This window comes from Octopus sinensis, linkage group LG30 (genome assembly GCF_006345805.1).
Source record: "Octopus sinensis linkage group LG30, ASM634580v1, whole genome shotgun sequence".
Lineage (NCBI taxonomy): Eukaryota > Metazoa > Mollusca > Cephalopoda > Octopoda > Octopodidae > Octopus > Octopus sinensis.
Window position 1 is genome coordinate 6,758,121 of NC_043026.1, and position 17,011 is coordinate 6,775,131.

Consider the following 17,011-nt stretch of genomic DNA (forward strand, 5'->3'; position numbering starts at 1 on the left):
GTGTGTGTCTATATATATATATTTAAATATATATATACTTTCAGCAAAAACAATTAATATTCAAGTGAATTCCAATGAATTCACATGAATGTGGTACTTAACTTAGATGCACCAGAATTCTTTATGGTATTAACCATAAAATAATGTGGGGTGATTATAACCAAGAAAAAAGCAACAAGAATGGAGTAGTAGTTTAGTATGAAACAATTGTACTAAACTACTAATCCATTCTTGTTGCTTTTTTCTTGGTAAATATAAATATATATATATATATATATATATATATATATATATATATATATATATAAATAATGGAAAGGCATTAGGTGTAATATTTATCCCAAAGACCCTTCTCTTAAGACATTTTCTGTGTTAAACGCGCGCACATACAAATGCTTTGTACTTCAATTTGTCACGTTTTAACGAATATGAAGTAAGTTTAGATTATAATCACAAGCATGGTCATGTGGTTAAGAAGTTTAGTTCGCAGTTGTGTGGTTCTGAGTTCATTCCTTCTGCAAGGCATATTGCGCATAAAGGTGTTTTTAATGCAAAGCGTCCAAATGGTTAAATGAATTTCATACTGCTACCGAGGACTCAACTCTAAGGCTTAGACATCTCTTCTGTTATAGTTTCAGCTTCACCAATGCTTAATGAGAGGAATTTGGTTGACCAAAACTGTGCAGGTGTCCGTCATACACACAGACAGACAGACATAGGTGTATATGAATCCACAAGGCAGAAAACATGCACTGGTATATTTGTATGATCTTGGTAATTGGTTTTGTGTTGGAAATTAAACTAGATGTTAGATAACAGCATGATTGCGTTACCAGCTCTGACGAGTATGCAGTATTACATAACTGTACTGTTCTGAACATCCTGTTTGATAACTAGTGTGAAACCAACTGCCAAGATTGTTGTTTTTTGTTCCTCCACAGTTCTAAGTTCTCTGGCTGGATCCTCATATTTCTCAGTTACTTTGGTACCAACTTATTATGTGTCAGATCATAAAGTCTATGACCGTATAATTTGCTTCCATCCTTTACAATACCAATTATTATTATTATTATTATTCAATGTTTTGGGTTAGATACATCAACCTTTGATATTGATTTATAAAAATGTGCTTGTTAACTCTTTCGTTACTGTATTTATTTTGAGATGCTCTGTGTTTCTTTCAATTAATTTTAAATATAACAAAGAATTTAGTAAAATAACTTTGTTATCATTAAGCTAGTGTTAGGAACATAAATTGTGACTAAGGTTTGGTGGAAGATTTTAATTCAAAACTTATGAAAACAAGACATTTGTACAACAGGGCCAGGGGTGGTTTCAGCCAGGTTGGTAACGAAAGGGTTAAACGCACCTCTACATTTGGGCAGATGCACATTAGAAGCAGTTGGAAGGGTGTGGATTGAAGAAAATTTAGGCTATTATTTCTAGCATATAGAGTGACCATATTGAGGTCTCCTTCCCTTATGTCTTCTGCTGATTATTTTTCTTCTTAACCCTTTCATTACCGTATTTCTGTTGAGATGCTCCATGTCTCTTTCAATTAATCTTAAATATAACTAAGAATTTAGTAAAATAACTTTGTTATCATTAAGCTAGTGTTAGGAACATAAATTGTGACTAAGGTTTGGTGGAAGATTTTAATTCAAAACTTATGAAAACAAGACATTTGTATTACAGAACCAGAGGTGGTTTCAGCCAGGTTGGCATCGGAAGGGTTAAACAAAAATGAGGCTGTTACATTTATGGTTATATATTTGTGCTTTAGATTAAACTATTTTCTTGTTGTATGTGCAGAGGGCAAACAAGGAAGGTGAACTGGTGAAGAGGAGGAGGGGAAACACATATAAAAAAAAACATGTCAAACACAGTACAAAATAAAATCACATAATATCAACAAAACAAGGCAAAAACGAAGAATTTAAATGCAAAATGACATTGAATTTACGATATATATTTACTACTATATGTAGAGAAGTGAAAGAATACGATTAAAATGCAATTATTAATGAAAAATTTTAATTAATTAATAAACAAATGTTAGTAAAAATTAACGAATTCAATCAGACAAAAACAAAATTAGAAATTAATTAAAATATTAATATTCAAAATTCACAGATTGATGTCATTTTTAACAAATTTTAACAAAAGATTAATTAATTGCAATATTATTATTATTATTAAGAAATACATCAGATTAAAAAGAAAAGAAAAATGATAAAACTTCATCATCATCATCATCATCATCCAAGCTGTGATGCTATTAATAGAACTGTCATCCTTTCAAAGCAGCCAATCAGAGGGGAGGACATACAGACAGACAAACAAACAGATGAAAGGATAAAATGGAGAGAGAGGAAGAGAGAGAAAGATAAGCAGGTGGGTAGATGGAATACAGAGCGGGGAAGGAGACAGACAGACAGACAGCCAAAGAGGAAAGAGAAAGAGACATGGAAAAGGGTGGAGGAGTGGGTGGAAGTGTGGATGGATGGTTGGCTGACCAGGTGGATGGAGGGATTGATAGATAGATAAGCAGATGAGCAGGTATCTGGACAGATGGGCAAGTACCTGGACAGGTGAGCGAGTACCTGGACAGGTGGGCGAGTACCAAGATAGTTGAGCAGGTATACAGCTAAATACATACCTGGGTAGTTTGGTAGGTAGGTAGAGGGAAAGGGAAACAGACGAATAGAAAAGTAGTTAGATATGTAGGCAAACAGGTGAGCAAACGGATAAATGGGTGGATAGAGAGATCTACCTGGGCAGGTAGAGAAAGAGGCGGAAGAGCAAAGGGAAAAGTAGGTAGAGTGGTTGTTAGTTAGATAGCCGGATAGGCAGGTGGATGATTAATCAGATAGATGTAGAGGGAGATAGCTTGGCAGGTAGTTAATTAAGAGGTGAGAGGTGGGTAAGTACAAACAGACAGGTAGAAGGTGAAATGAGAAGACGCAACACACAAAGACAAACAAGAAAATTTTTTTATAAATATAAAAGGAAGCAATGTATGTATAAAAGTATGTGTATGTGTGTGTATATATATAAGTAAAAGTGTAGGAATGAGACAATTGGGCACTGCTGTTTGGCTGCTGGTGATTTGGCATGGCTGACTGGAGATTGAGCTATTTTGATGCCGGTACTTTTTGGCACTGGAGGCAAATACACTCTCACACACATGCAAATAGAAATATACAGAGAGAGAAAGAGAGAGAGATTCAATATATGAACTGAACATGATTGACAAACACTTCCGCACTCTTCATAAGCATATATATATATATAGAGAGAGAGAGAGAGAGAGAAATAGAGAGGAAGGGAGAGAGAGAGAGAGAGAGATTATACATACAAAGATAACTAGATGTTCACACTCGTAAACAGAAGGAGAGAGAGAGAGAGAGACGTTAGACTTGAACACAATTGACAGACACTTTTCCTCTCTTCAGACACACAAATCAAAATATAATTACACACATGAACAGAGGGATAAGCGGGGGAGGAGGAGAAGATGAAAGAAGCATTCAAACATCTGATATCAGTCTTGATGCCAGCATTGAGTCAGCAACACCAAAGAGGCAGCGCCAAAACAGCAATGCCAAAATGTCCCACACCCCATATATACACACACACACACAAAGACACAAATAAATACATATGTGTGTATATATATATATATACTTTCTCGTCTCCAACAACTTGGTCTGTCCATCCACTTCAAATCTTACAATACTTTCACAAAAAGTAGTCTTTCAGTCATTTTTTTTTGTGGGGGTGTAAGTGGGGGGTAAATATGTCTTAGACTGTCTCTCCTACCTTTCAGGGACCATCGTTATGAACGCATCAACACAATCACACAAACTGCCAGAAATTACCAAACACCCCCTGAATCACATTGGCTAGTGTCTTTACACACGTACCCCCCCAGTGATTTATTTTTATTATTTTTATTTCATCTAGTTTCAGCTCACGAGCTGTGGCCATGCTGGGGTACCACCATTTATGAGAGAAAGTTGTGGCGAAAGAGTCAGCAGAAGTTTGCCATTACTTTCTGCCGGAGCCGCGTGGAGCTTAGGTGTTTCGCTCATAAACACATACATTTTGGGGAGGGAGCCAGTCGATCATATCGATCCCAGTATGCAACTGGTACTTAATTTATTGACCCTGAAAGAATGAAAAGCAAAGTTGACCTTGGTGGAATTTGAACTCAGACCGTAAAGACAGATGAAATCCCTATTTCTTTAGTGCCCACAAGGGGCTAAACACGGAGGGGACAAACAAGGACAGACAAAGGGATTAAGTCGATTACCTCGACCCCAGTGCATAATTGGTACTTTATTTATTGACCCCGGAAGGATGAAAGGCAAAGTTGTCCTCGGCGGAATTTGAACTCAGAACGTAGTGGCAGACGAAATACCACTAAGAATTTCGCCCAGTGTGCTAATGTTTCTGCCAGCTTTTGTGACAATCTGATGGATGCAGTTCTGTGAGGAAATGCATTTGAGGAAGTGAAGGCAGCATCCTTCTAGTTATGGACAACACAACCTAAATCCGTCATGCCATATATATATATATATGTATATATATCTACTGTCTCCATAAACAGAGACATCTTGAGGGCATCCTTCAAGGTTTGCCAGTTCAATTTGCATTAGTTTGTCAGTTCAATCCTCTGATCAAGAAGCACATTTGTATCCTTGGTCAAGAAACTAATTCACATTGTCCTCCCTCAGTCATCTTCAAATGAGTTACACTAAGGTGTTGCTCAGAAATGCAGAGGCTACTGGTCCTGGATGTGGACAACCCTTAATAACAAGACACATGAGACAACAAGGGCACAACAATGAAATGTGGTGTCCCTTTATGACATGTACAGATGTCTGGCCCTTTTGTTTGTTTGTGTCTCCCTCTCTCACACACTGTGATTGTGATGCCCTCCCCCAGAGCAATAACTTTCACCTTGGACATAAGTTTTGGTAAAATTTTCTCTCAACCAAACGAAAGAGCTGACCCAAGACATATTTACCAGAGAAAAAAAAAGGGGGAAAAAAAAAGGGAAAAAAAAAGTGACTGATTTTAAAAAGAAATGAATAAAGTATTGAAAGAACTGAAAAGAAATTGAATCCATTAATTAATTATAATTATTTTAACGACACACAACAAACAAATTCATTATGTCAGTAGAAAAAAACTAAAAAAAAAAAAAACCTCTTAAGCCGTTGTTATGGTATTTGGTGCATTGATTGTTGCTAACAAACCAGTAATTAACGTGGTTAATGAAGAAAAACAACAAACACTCACTGTTGACAATCATTGCTGTTTGTAGTGGTGGTCACCGTAAGGTTTGGTGAGATGGACATCCAAAATATAACATTCACGCAGGTGTACATATCTCTATATATATATGTATGTTAAAAACAGAACACAAAGGGTATCACGGTACACGTGTTTCAAGCTTTATAAACAATTCGTTCTTACATCAGTGTATTATTGATATAAAAGATGGTTTAAAGCTCTCTTCAGCCGCAAACATTGAAACGTGTTTATAAAGCTTGAAACACATGTACCGCGATATCCTTTATGTTCTGTTTTTAATTTATATTTGATATATACCCTCTCACCTCTGCCACTATTTGGCATATACAGGTGCTTACACTTATCAAGTATTCACTCTAAATTTACAGTACCTACTTGATCTATATATGTATATATATATAATACATACATATAACAGGAATGACCACTAGGTGGATTGTTCATATGCTAAAGGTAGGCACCATATGGTCTGACCATTAAGAAAAATTAGAAGTTCTCTCTCTGGAGGATGTCTTGTGTATAGTTTTGCCAATTATATTTTCTAAGACGGTCACACTGATGATCTGCAGACATTTACACAATGTAAATGGTAACAATGAAACCTAGGTATGCGACATATCACTAATCTTTGTATCTTTTCATTTGTCTTGCTCAATTTATGTTCTGGCATTTGCCGAGATTTCTTGGGAACAATTTTTCTTAATGGTCAGACCACATGGGGTCTACCTTTAGCAAATTAGGAATCCACCTATCAGTCATTCCTCTTATATGTATGTAATATAATTTTTCTGAATCTTTGGACATTTTAAATATGCTAGGCCACTGATTTAAATTGATATTGATTTAATTAATATTAATTTTTACCCTCATTATTTAAACATACATACACACACACATACATACATAGTCAAGGTTGCAAAATTATACAACTAAGACAGATCCAAACTCTCACACCTACCCTACAATGTCATGTAAGAAATAAACAATCAAATCACTGGAATCTCAAAGCTATGAGATAATCCAGGATTAATTCAAAATAATATCTGAAGAAATAAGGATCGCATTTGACAGATTAATCTGATTGCTAAAGGTAATTTAGTGAATGAATTTAATTATGTTGGAGACGCTAATTATTATTCGTTGTACATGTATTAGCATTTCCAATGAAGACTTTTATAATTTGACCACAAGTTTGACCAAACTCTTGGCTGTCCATCTTAAAACCATAACACAACGACAAAAAAAAAAATAAAAAAGAGGGTTTTCTTTTTTTTTAGCAAAATTTTTGACTGAATGTTGGAGAAGTTAAAAAAAGAAACAGGGGGCATGGGGGCAGTGTTTCAGGGCCGACACACAACACATTGCTTTTGGAGAGCAAACCACAAACCTTCGTTATCTTGGATATAGTAAGCTGTAAAAACGAAAAACTCTTAAAGCTGAAGACAACAGAAATTTCTGATGAGTTTTGCAAAGAGGCGTCGGTAACAACAATAACAATGCAACAATTGGTGCCACATGGTGAGTGTATATACACATATATACACATATGTGTATGTATGTATATATATATTATGTTAGCATTTGATCCCATAGTGTGGTAAGGAAAGAAACATAAAAACATAATATATACATATATATATATATATATATATATAAAAAAATATTAACTTTGGTACAATCTGTGTGTATTTATAATATATATATGTGTGTGTATATGTGGATAATTTCAACTAAATTTTCTTTTTATAAGGAAGTGGAGGCTTTCATTCATTTGTAGTTATCTCACTTGAATTTTAACACTAATGAGAGGATAAGTAGTTTGAAATGTAAAAAAGGGTCCATGGGGGGGATACTTTTTACACTTTTTGCCTAAAGCAGAAATTTTTCTCTCTGATAATCCAGAGTGAAAAGAGGGTTTTTTTACAGGTTAAATATGTCCCCCAAATGTATTTGAACTGATTGACAATTTTGTTTAGTCCCCATCACTGCTTTGCATTCCAACCATGTGTATATATCTATGTATACATACATATATTATCATTACTGCTTCTGCCTTAGCAAAAGCAGAGGTATTGTTTTTAGTTGTATTTGTCTGGACAAGATATCTTAAGATATCTCATACATGGATAATATCATAATCCTTTACAAAACCTTTTTTCCAAATTTTCCCAAAAATTACAGGGTTCATACATGTTAAAATACAATATATATATATATATATATATATATATATATATATATATATATATAATATATATATATATATACTCTTTTACTCGTTTCAGTCATTTGACTGTGGCCATGCTGGAGCACTGCCTTTAATCGAGCAACTCGACCCCGGGACTTATTCTTTTGTAAGCTCAGTACTTATTCCATCGGTCTCTTTTGCCGAACCGCTAAGTAACGGGGACATAAACACACCAGCATTGGTTGTCAAGCAACGCTAGGGGGACAAACACAGACACACAAACACACACACGCATATATATACATATATACGACGGGCTTCTTTCAGTTTCCGTCTACCAAATCCACTCACAAGGCTTTGGTCGGCCCGAGGCTATAGTAGAAGACACTTGCCCAAGGTGCCACGCAGTGAGACTGAACCCGGAACCATGTGGTTGGTAAACAAGCTACTTACCACACAGCCACTCTTGTGGTAATATATATATATTTATAGAGAGAAAAGCATTAAGGGCCAGCAGAAGGATATTTGAGAGTTGCACACGACCCTGGGAGCTGCAGGTAAGAATTGCTAGTCTAACCCTGTTTACCACACACACACACATATATTTGTATACAAACAGTTCTTGCTTATACTATATATACATTATTTCATATATATACATATATATATATACATTGATATACTGACAGATGGATTACAAGTTGCTAGTGTTATCACAAACACAAAACATTTAACAGAGGTAAAATATTTACAGAGATATTCACTAATTAGTGGTAATTACTGATCAATATCGTTAAGTCTCATGTCCACAGCAATCACCAGAAGAACATGGAAACAAACAGCTCTTGGAGAAGCCAGAGAGCGCAACACCAAATTCAGTTCTTTGAGAAGGTTCTTTGTTTCTAGGTCTGTCTGGTGATTGCCACATCCATGACGCTTGGTACAGATGCAAAACCAGTAGTTACCACCTATATATATATATATATATATATATATATATATATACACATATATATTTATGTATACATACACACACACACATTGTATTTGATGGCATAAAATATATTTCTTTACTACTCACGAGGGGACAAACAAGGACAGACAAAGGGATTAAGTCGATTACATCGATCCCCAGTGCATAACTGGCACTTAATTTATCGACCCCAAAAGGATGAAAGGCAAAGTCGACCTCAGCGGAATTTGAACTCGGAACGCAACGACAGACGAAATACGGCTACGCATTTCGCCCAGCATGCTAACGTTTCTGCCAGCTTGCCGATGTTTGGCCATATTAGATGCACCAAAGAATCAGCAGTGTATTCTCAAGAGAAGAAAAAAAAAAAGGTGGGGGGGGGTCTTTTGAGCATTAAAGCTTATGGGAGGCCCAACCATGAATATAGGACCTAGGGTGGCTTTTTGGGGATATTTTGGGGTTAAAAACAGGGCATCTTATATACCACAAAATACAGTATGTGTGCATATATATATATATATGCATATTTCAGAAAATCACTTAAACAGAAAATTTCAAAATTTTACAAATTCTAATAAAATATTGAATATATTTTTTGAAACTAAACAGTAAAATATGTTAATTTTTTTTCTGTGTGTTTTGGTTTTGTAGGGGAGAAAATATGAAACAGGACTGGGTGAGCAAATAGACCCAAGGACACCACTGGTACATAGTTTATCCTTCATTACCTCCCAACCAATAAGAATGCAGTAAAGCCTTATGCTGGGTGTAGTAGCATACGGGGATGGGGTGGAAAGCGGGCGCATGTGTTGGGCCATTGTGTGTGCACTTAGGTGTAAGTGTGCGGATGTGTGTTGCACTTGCACACATATGCATCTCAATACATGTGAGCCTGTGCATGTGTGTGCATTAGTGTGTGCACGTGATAGTGTGTTGTATGTGTACACTATTGCGTATGCATGTGTGTATGAGTATCTGAGCAAATGTGTATGTTGGTGTGTGTAAGTATTGATCAGTGCACTAATGGTATGTATACGAGTGAGTGTATATTGGTGTGAGTATATATACTAGTGCATGTGTATATACATGTGTGCAAGTGTAAAATGGTATATTTATTTGTTGTGTGTATAAATGTGTAGAGTGTGTGTGTGTGGGGGGGGGGTTTGAGTTGTTCAACTGAAACCCTTCAAGGCAGTGCTCCAGCATGGCCACAGTCAATTGAGTGACATGAATTAAGATAAAAGATTTTGGTTTGTATTTCTGAGAGAACAAGCCTAAAAGTTGTATAGTCTGCTGTGTGTATATATGTGTGTGTATATGAATGTAACAAGACTAACAATAGTTTTATATTATTATTATTAATAATAAAATAATTCTAAAATTTAAAAAATAAAATTTCCAAACAACAAAAAGAAAAACAGAAAGAAAAAAAAGAAAAAAAAAACAGGAAAATTCTTTGCTTTTTTTAGTTTTACCTGAACACAGACCAAAAAAGAAAACCAACCCAAAACATGCCCACCACCTCTGAAAACTGGAGAGGTGAGGGCGAGGTAAGGCACAAGTGAAAGGAAATGGTTGTGCAGAAAAGCAAGGGTTCCAAATGCTACAATTATTTGCCAAAAGGTTAAAAGTAAGGGTCATGGCGGCAGGGGTCACACACATGCCGAAACCATTTTGGAATTCTGTAATTCTAGAGAACCTGACATTGTACACAGACAGAATGATTCTCCTGAAGCAAGTTTGATGCGAACATTGTGAAGTGTATAGCTTGCTGATGAGGTGCAATAACATTTAAGCATGTTTGGAGTTGTCTTTTCCTGATATGATTAAAATGAGGTTAGTTTTGAGCAAATGCGCAGAGCCTAGGGGTTAGGCAGTTCTACACAGGATCATAAGATTGTGGTTTTGATCCTTGGAGCGAGTGAAGTGTTATGTTCTTGGGCAAAACCCTTAATTTGACTTTGCTCTGGTGCTGTGTTGGGGACCGGCACGTCAAAGAATAGACCCAACGTTTCTTTTGCATGTTGTAAACAGCAATGAGAAGAGAGTTGAGTTAAGATTTGCACTCTGACCTTGCAAAAAAACCCCAGTGATGACCATCCTGAACAGATCCCTGGGCTGGAGGGCTTTTGCCTGAATGGTGGTGCAAAAGCGTCACCTGCCAGGAATGGAGAATCACTAACAATTGGTCGATGCTGTTACAGTGAATGTCCCCAGACTTCTACCACTGAGAGAATCCTGTATCCTGACCATTCTTCTGAGAGAGTTCGAATGAAGATTATTATGTGAAATATCCTAATTCTACTGCATATGTGTGTGTCCGAATGCGTGCACATGTGTATGTATACATATGTGTGCATGTATTATGTATACATGTGTGTATGTATGTATACGTGTGTATGTATGTATACATGTGTGTGTGTGTATGTATACGTGTGTGTGTATGTATACGTGTGTGTGTATGTATGTATACATATGTGTATGTATGCATATATGTGTATGTATGTATGTATGCATGTATATATATATATATATGCATGTACGTATACATGTGTGTGTGTGTGTATATATATATATATATATATATTATATATATATATATATATATATACATGTACGTATACATGTGTGTGTGTGTGTATATATATATATATATATATATATATATATATATATATATATATACATAGGCAAATATGTATGCATGTATGCTTGAGTAAAAGCTATCCAGTCTGTCTGTATGCACATATGCTGTGTTGATACCCCAAGTGCATAACAATTCCTCCACCCTGACCCACCCCATATACCCGGAACACACAGAAAAAAGAATGAAGTGCTGTATCACCTTTGATAGCTTCCGCACACTGCACAATTTCTGCGACGGACGTGGCCACATTTCTTGACACGCTCACCATGTTTTGTTTCGATTCAGCTGAGGGCTTCTGTAGAGCCTGTAACGAAGAAGGGCAAAAAGAAACAAAAAAATAAAAGTTAATTAAAAATATAATTAAAAAAACAAATGTTGTGTATTTTGGGGCAAGTGAAATTGAACCAAATCCTATGACTGGCACCCGGCCGTTGCCAGTGCCGCTGGACTGACTCTTGTGCAGGTGGCAAGTAAAGAAACACCGTTTTGACCCTGTGCTTGAGGAGACCTATTGAGTCAAGTACATCAACATCAGAATCAATGGAAATTGTAGTTGTGATCCCTGTGCTGGTGGCACGTAAAAAGCACCATCAGAATGTGACCGATGCCAGTGCCACCTTGACTGGCATCTGTGCTGGTGCCACGTAAAAAGCACCAACCGATCATGGCCATTGCCAGCCTCCTCTAGCCCCTGTGCTGGTGGCATGCAAAAAGCACCCACTACACTCACAGAGTGGTTGGCATTAGGAAGGGCATCCAGCTGTAGAAACACTACCAGATCAGACTGGAGCTTGGTGCAGCCTCCTAGCTTCTCAGACCCCGGTCGAACCGTCCAACCCATGCTAGCATGGAAAATGGACGTTAAACGATCATGATGATGAGGATATGTGTGTGTCCACCCTGCTGGGTGGTTGGCACTAAGAAGGGCATCCAGCTGTAAAAACTATGCCAAAACAGACACAGAAGTCTGGTGTAGGCTCCTGCCAGGCCAGTTCCTATCAGACTATCCAAACCACGCCAGCATGGAAGGCGGACATTTAAATGATAATGTCTGTTGTAAGAACTCACAGGTGCTGATGTCACAAAGTGTGCTGGCACCATGTAAAAAGCCCTCGTGATGGTGACCAAGTAAAAAAGCACCCAGTACACTCTGTAAAGTGGATGGCATTAGGAAAGACATCCAGCTGTAGAAACCAGACCAAAACAGAGAACAGAGTTTGGCGCATTTTTCTGGCCTTGCCAGTTCTGCTCAAATTGTCCAACCCATGCCAAGAAACATTTGGTACAGATTTGGCTTGGATGCAAACCTTTTAACTGGCTATCATCATCTTTGTTTTAACATCCACTTTTCCATGGTTATAGGGGTCGGATATTTAATAAAAGGGGTCAAATGTGTGATGAAATACTTACGTAGCTAACATGCTCAAGGACTTCTTTGTATGCCATAGCACAAGAACAACCAGCCATTTGAGTCTTCTGTCGGATATCTGCTGTCTCTCCGGTAAAGGAAGCAGCCTAGAAGAGAGAAGATACAGAGTGTGAGGCAGAAGAGGAAACATAATGGTCAATGGTTCAGAACAGGGTTTCAGAGCAAAAGAACTTTCAAATAAGATCCGAGAGTTAGGATCACTTTAACCCTTTTGTTACCATACATGTATTGAAATAAACTGTTTTTGAAGAATTTAGTAAAATTCTTAGTCTCGGAACAGAAATTGGTGTGAAATTTTGATGGAAGATTTTAATTTTGATCACTTTAAAACAGGAAGTTTGTATCCCAGAACCAGGAGTGATGGTCTCAGGTGGATTGGTATCTAAAGGGCTAAACCCAAAACCTTTTGTTACCCTATTTGTGTTGAAATCCACTGCGTTTGTTTCAATTCATTTTGGAAATAATAAAGAATTTAATTAAATTATTATTAATCTGGTTTTAATTTAGATTACATTAAAAGAAGGAAGTTTGTTATCAGAAAGCCAGCAATGGTGGTCTCCAGTGGATTGGCATGAAAAGGGTTAAATTCAACTTCTTTTATATTCTGCCCGGTGAACCAAGTGACATTGGATGCCGGTTTCCATGACAACAAGAATTAGCATCCTTACTTTGCAAACATTGAGAAGATCAAAGATGGCCCTGCGTCCAATGTTGGCTGCCACTATAACATCATCCTGGTTCCCTGAGTTTCCGGCGGCAACAGCTTTGGTCGTTGCCGTGGTGATAGGCTTTGTGTACTGTATCAGATCTTCGGCTGAAGCTTTCTGGTCAGGCGGAGTTGGGGACTGATACACCTGGAGAAGAGAAAAGCAAAAGAGAGTTGAGATGCGATGATGCTGAAGAAATATTTATTTCTTTACTGCCCCACAAGGGGCTAAACAAGGACAGACAAAAGGATTAAGTCAATTACATCGACCCCAGTGTATAACTGGTACTTGATTTATCAACCATGAAAGGATGCAAGGCAAAGTTGACCTCAGTGTAATTTGAACTTAGAACATAACAGCAGACAAAATACTTATTTCTTTACTACCCACATAGAGAGGACGAACAAGGACAGACAAACGGATTAAGTCAATTACATCGACCCCAGTACACAACTGGTACTTATTTAATCGACCCCCAAAGGATGGATGACAAAGTTGACCTCGGTGGAATTTGAACTCAGAACGTAGCGGCAGACGAAATACGGCTACGCATTTCGCCCGGCGTGCTAACATTCCTGCCCGCTCAGCACAAAAGAAATATTCCAGTCGTTCTATACACTGAAATGTATGATGTCTTGTCTTTTACTTAAACTGTGGCCATGGTGGGGTGGGGTGGGGGCACTGCCCCGAAGAATTTTTAGTCGAATCAACCCCTAGTACTTCATCATTATCCCTATTGTCAACCAAGCATTGGGTTCAATACCTCCCAATCTGAAAACCTTAGAAATACCCTACAATCTAGATGTATTGCAAAAGTTGGCATTACTTGGAACTGCACACATATTGCATAAAGTAGTGTCTGTCTGAGGTCCTTGTTGTGACTTGACAAACAGTGCAAACCCCCAGTAGACACAATATCTTCAATCAACAACCTCACGATATTGGATACTGTGCGACGTCTTAAATAATAATAATAATGATAATGATAATAATGATAAAAATGATAATAAAAATAAAAATGATAATAATAATAATAATGATAATGATAATAATAATAATAATAATGATAATAATAATAATAATGATAAAAATGATAATAAAAATAAAAATAATAATAATAATAATGATAAAAATGATAATAAAAATAATAATGATAATAATAATAATAATGATAATAATAATAATAATGATAATAATAAAAATAATAATAATAATAATAATGATAATAATAATGATAATAATAATGATAATAATAATAATAATGATAATAATGATAATGATAGTAATAAAAATGATAATAATAAAAATGATAATAAAAATGATAATAATAAAAATAATAATAATAATAATGATAATGATAATAATAATGATAATGATAATAATAATGATAGTAATAAAAATGATAATAATAATAATGATGATGATAATAATAAAAATGATAATAATAAAAATAATAATAATGATGATGATACGTACTCGGAGTTCCTGGCTAATAGCTTCAATGGTTGACTCTAGAGCTCTTGTACCTCTTTGCGTCTTGTCTTCAACGGCTTTCACCGTTTTAAGGAGAGAAGTGACATTGGTTACCATTGTCTGTAAGAAGAAGAGGAGGAGAGATCAGCAGAGATGCAGAGGCTGAAGGATGAGAGAGAGAGAGAGAGAGAGAGAGGTGTTGTGGAAATGTGATGTAGAAACAAGCATTTAGAGAACTAGCTAAGGAGACAGGAAGATCGACTATAAATATCTATATTTTAGAGAGAGAGAGTCATACAGATGGACACACAGACATGTATAGATATAAAAGACAAAGATATAGATATAAATAAGGTAGAGGCATACAGATATATATATCTACAAACATATATATACACACACATATATATATATAGGCTGCTACAAAAGATAGGTGGATGTGACAGAGAGGGAGAGAGAGTTATAGACACACACACATAAAAAGAGATAAACAAAAATAGGGAAAAACAAGCAGATAAAAATACATAGAGAGATATACAAATATGGTGGGAGAAAACAAACAGAATACAGGAAGAGAGAGAGAGAATGACAAGAAAAAATAGTAATTGGTAGGAGACTGGGTGGGTGGGGGTCATGGGTAAAGTTTAAAGGTGCCAAGAATTAAAATATTTAGCAAAAAAACTATTACAATGGAGAGCCGAGGGTAATCATCGTAAACTAGTTGTCTAGTTTATGGAAATGTCTATTTTTTTTTTTTAACAATTAGATCTGTAATAAAATATCCAATTAAAATTATATTGGAGAGTGTTTGTGAAATTATGATTCATACCCTGGTGGAGTAATCGAATTACAAAACAAAATAAGTGGTTTCTTTCATTAAATTCCTGTAAATTATCTATTTCTTCTAAGCTTAATTGAATCACATAGACAGTGTTTTTGTTTTGTTGTTGTTACAAACACAGTCATGGAAGAATTTTATGAATAATTACAACATCTGTGTGCATTCGTGTGCTTAGACGGATTATGATTTTGCTAAGGCACAAACACTCAGCTCTGAGAGCAATGTGTCCTACAGCTGAAACAGCTGTAAGCCAATGCAATTGATTACATCAACCCTCTTGTCATTCATTCACACACACACACAGAGCTGTTTTTAATTGAACCAATCTATGTAACAACATATAATTACTCTAAGCTTTAAAAACTCAAGCACACACACACCTAAATATACATATCTAGTTACACATACATGTATACAAATACAAAATAGATGTGGATGTGTGTATACATACGTATATATGTGTAGATATACACACAAACATTTATGTGCACATTTACATACACACACACCGATAAATATCTCTCTCTCTATATAAAGCTGAAGTTGTCTGTGTGTGGCGGGTTTGGTAGCCTTCAACTAACACTATCTCCTCCAAGACCCTGCAGTGCAAGTTGACCAAAATTGAGAGTATGATAGAAGAAGGCTTGCTCTTCCTTCCGTAGAAGAAAAATTTCAAATCAGACCATGTTAACACCAAAAATTATTTACATCAAAAAGGTGTTTTTTTTCTATGAAAAATCCCTATTTTTTACGATGTTTTTACTGCTGTGTTGCCATTTTTCGGTGTATTTCAACCAGAAAAATGTTCACTTAAAGAGAATAACAAGCTACATAATGCAGAATTTTTACTTTTCAAGAATTCCAATTCTAAAGGGTCGAAACAAACCCGAGCAACGCCGGGTGATACTGCTAGTATATACATAAAGAGAGAAAGAGATATATATATACTCATTGTGCACACGTTCATACAGAAACGAAGTGTCTGATATAAAAGTGCCAAGTTTTTATGGAAAGAAAAAAAAAACCGTTTAAAAGTTATGTATGCACGTGTGCATGTCAGCGTGTGTAAGCACCAACATACACACATCCATACGACAGATTACAGGCTGGTTACTAACGTTAATTAAATATGTTAAATTAATAAAATTAACTCAATTAATGTAAGAATAATTAACTTTATCTCAATTAAAAGAAAATCTGACAAATAGATTAAAAGACCAAACAAGGAGCAAAATACAATCAGAACAGAATGCAAAGAGTTAGCTCCCCTGAAGACAGATTGCCCCCCCCCTTATCCTATTATAAATTTGAGTGACGTTTCTCTGTCCGTTATGTTTGTATGTTCGTTAACTCCTCCTAGATGGTTGGTGCAAGGACAATGAAACTCAAACCAGCAAGTCCCCTAAACGCAGGGAATGTCCTAAGGGGGTT

The 17,011-nt window shown here is 36.1% G+C and overlaps 1 protein-coding gene across 1 annotated transcript in view; it reads right to left on the reverse strand.

Annotated features, from left to right (window-relative positions):
• LOC115226299 (talin-2-like) overlaps positions 1-17,011 on the reverse strand; it is a 309,906-nt gene that overhangs the window by 22,040 nt on the left and 270,855 nt on the right. The window contains 5 exon segments of the mRNA XM_036515479.1: positions 6,710-6,733; positions 11,329-11,434; positions 12,541-12,645; positions 13,228-13,413; positions 14,743-14,859. Coding sequence (XP_036371372.1) covers positions 6,710-6,733; positions 11,329-11,434; positions 12,541-12,645; positions 13,228-13,413; positions 14,743-14,859 — 538 coding nt within the window.